General features: G+C 36.8%; 1 protein-coding gene across 1 annotated transcript; it reads right to left on the bottom strand.

The window, feature by feature from the left end:
* Positions 1 to 1,579: 1,579 nt before the first annotated feature.
* Positions 1,580 to 2,350, bottom strand: LOC127102114 (uncharacterized). Its single transcript, XM_051039526.1, has 2 exons — positions 1,939 to 2,350; positions 1,580 to 1,827 (listed from the first exon to the last, which is right to left on the bottom strand). Exons 1-2 carry the CDS (start codon positions 2,348 to 2,350, stop codon positions 1,580 to 1,582), a joined length of 660 nt encoding a protein of 219 aa, XP_050895483.1.
* Positions 2,351 to 3,081: the final 731 nt, after the last annotated feature.

Here is a 3,081-nt window from a genome sequence, read left to right as displayed (position 1 = left end):
TAATAGACATTTATTTTGTCTCATTGGTCTCTTTGGTCTCTTTTGGCTAAAAAGGGAGAGAAGTAGCTAAAGGAGCTGTAGCTAAAATAGCTATGCTATAAACAGATGACAGATGATGTTGTGTGTAGTACAAGTGATATTGAAGGTGATGTCAGACGGGGAGTTACAGGTGTTGTTGAAGGAGATGTTTGTGTTGAGCATATGAGGGGGAGAAGAAGCACATATGTGTTTAATATGTGTTTACTAGTTTCTAGCTAGTAAATGTGTGTTTTATTACTTCTGCTGCTAAAAATTGCTGATGTGTTTTTTACTCTTGTGAACAAATGGTCTGACGTATGTTTTAGCCAAAATTTGCCAAAGGGGGAGTTTGTTGGTTCTATGTGTTGGAAGAAATTTTGGTAAAACCTAGAGTGTTCACAAGTTGTCACAAGTGTTGTCTTGACATAAGATAACATGTACCTGCATGGTGTTTAAAATATGAATATGCAGGATTTTACTGAGATGTCAGACCCGATGTCATGACATCTGTATACAGAACATTCAGTCTGAATGTTATGTATTATGTGATTGCGTTTTTTATGCTAATCTATGTGTGATTGATGTAATGAAACCCTCAATCAGTAATTACAACCAGATTGACTTATTTTCCAACGAGATATAATCAGCTATCATGAGAAGATATGAATGGAAAATAGTTTTAGGGTTTTATGATATCCAAGCCCAGCCAAACGATTCTATAAATAGGGCATGGAATATCTGGTTTTATACACAAGAAATAAAGAACGAAATATTGAGAGAGAATAAGGGTTTTAGTCTTGTGTGGTCGTGTATATTGTAAGCCATTCATTCATCCATAAATGATTGAATTGGACTGATTTTTGAGTTGTAATTTGTCCACTCTAAGCTTTGAAGCATGAGTGTGTGTTTACTTGATTGAAGCTTTTAAGCAAGATCAAGTATGTGTCTTTGAAAAGTGTCTTCTTTTCATTGTAATTCTTATTTTACATCACTATTATGATTGAGGGGGAGTGAGTAGGATCTCATATCTAAGAGTTCTTAGGTAGAAGTCACACGGGTAGAGATTAGGTGAGAAGACTGTAACTTGAAGTTGTTTACTGAGAGTCTTTGAACTAATTTTTTTTAGTGGATTTCCTTCCTGGCTTGGTAGCCCCGAGACGTAGGTGAGTTTGCACCGAACTGGGTTAACAATTGCTTGTGTCTCTTGCATTACTGTTCTTTATCTTTTATCCTATTTGTATTGTTTAGATATTAGTGTCGTAACATTACCTTCGACATCTCATATCTGATACCAGAATTTCAAAAAGACTTGGTATGCCATTTACCATCTCTTGAGTAGTTGGTTGAGTGACCTAAAATTCAAATGGCCAATCCTCACATTCCACAACCAACTATCCTTGTTGTCGACAACTATCTTCAAGCATTGTATCTCTGTCGAGCAGATCTTGATCTTAAATGTCTTGTTCTTCGACAACAAAGACTTTAAGACCAAACTATTCTTTATCTCGAACAATTCTAAGGATTCATTTTTCATCATGTCTGAGAAACCTTTTTCGACTAGTTATCCAACACTAAGCAAATTGCACTTCATTTCAGGTATGTAGAGTATATCTTTAATCATAGCTTTTCCACCATTGCTCCTCTGAATAACTATGTCACATGTACCTTCTACTTGCAACGAGCTATTATATGCAAGTTTTATCTTGCTCTTCTTTGATTTGTCAAAGTTTGCTAACCACTTTCTTCGACCAGTCATGTGGTTCGAACAACCTGTCTCGAGGAACCAGATCTTGGAGTCAACATGTTCATCTGCAATTACAACAATAATCACTAAATCTTCAGAATCATCTGAGTCTTGACGTGCAAGGTTTTATCCTTCATCCTTTTCTTTTGTCCCTCCCTTGTCTTTTCTTGACCAACAATTCTTGGCTAAGTGACCCCATTTTTCACAGTTGTAACACTGCACGCCTTTCTTTTCTTCTTTATTAGTCGAAGTTCCTTCTCCTCTTTTGGAGGATACAAAATCGACCTTATGCTTTTGAGGGTTCAACCAAGACTTCTTACTCTGAGTCTTTCCTCTGAACTTGTTAGAACCATCGTGTTTCTTCCATGTTTGAGCCTGTAGTGCCAATATCGGATCTTGAACACAATTTCTTTCAATAATTCTCAACTCATGCGCCTCCAACGAACCAGTCAATTCTTCTAACTTCAGTGTTTCAAGATTTTTGGATTCTTGAATAACAATGATAACATGATCAAAGTGAGAGGTTAACATACACATTACCTTCTCAACTATCATCTTATCAGTTATTGTTTCACCACAACCTTTCATGAGATGAACAAGATTCTGCACCTTAGCAACATAACCTGCAGTCTTTTCGTCTTCTTTGATCTATAGTAATTCATATTATCGTCGAAGCGCCTGCAGCTTGACACCTTTAACCTTCTCACCGCCTTCATAATACTTCACCAGAACATCCCATGCCTCCTTTGCTGATTTAGCATGAGAAATCCAATCAAAATTCGCCGAGTCTATAGCCGATTGGCATCCTTGTGGCTGACTCTCTGAGCATTAGTTGCATTTGCAGCAAGCACAAGAACACCATTAGTAACCCCTTCAAGGGTTTCATGGAAGCCAAACAACGATTGCGTTTGTTTATTCTACCGAATCCAATTCTTGTCATCAAGAACCGGAAGAGAGTTTGGAATACCATAATTATTGTCGCTCATCTTTGCAGAGATCGATTAACAACCCACAATCCCGGAAACACGATCACCAACTGTGATTCTTGAAAAGACGGTCAAGAAAACCTGAGCTCTAGATACCAATTTGTTAGTGCGTGAGGCACTGGTGTGTGAGAAGTGTTTGTGTCGAAAATGAGAGAGAGAAGAATAGAGAAAATATGATTATTATTATTGAATGAGTAGAATAATACACAATTGAATTAGAAACTATATCTATTTATATACATTTCTAACCCTAATTAATTTTTGGGTTTGGCCTAACCAAGTTACTAACTTGGATTATATTCACAACACGGAGATACCTTTCTAAAATCTGAA

Source organism: Lathyrus oleraceus, chromosome 7, assembly GCF_024323335.1.
Source record: "Lathyrus oleraceus cultivar Zhongwan6 chromosome 7, CAAS_Psat_ZW6_1.0, whole genome shotgun sequence".
Classification (NCBI taxonomy): Eukaryota; Viridiplantae; Streptophyta; class Magnoliopsida; order Fabales; family Fabaceae; genus Lathyrus; species Lathyrus oleraceus.
The sequence above is the reverse complement of the archived record's forward strand: the minus strand, read 5'-3'. Positions and strand labels throughout refer to the sequence as shown.

What these genes read in the sequence shown, in the direction of transcription:
- LOC127102114 (XM_051039526.1), bottom strand. Translation starts at nt 2,350, where the DNA reads ATGAAAGGTTGTGGTGAAACAATAACTGATAAGATGATAGTTGAGAAG. An exon ending in GGGTCACTTAGCCAAGAATT is followed by an intron (nt 1,828 to 1,938) that starts GTTGGTCAAGAA and finishes TTGTAATTGCAG; the next exon opens with ATGAACATGTTGACTCCAAG.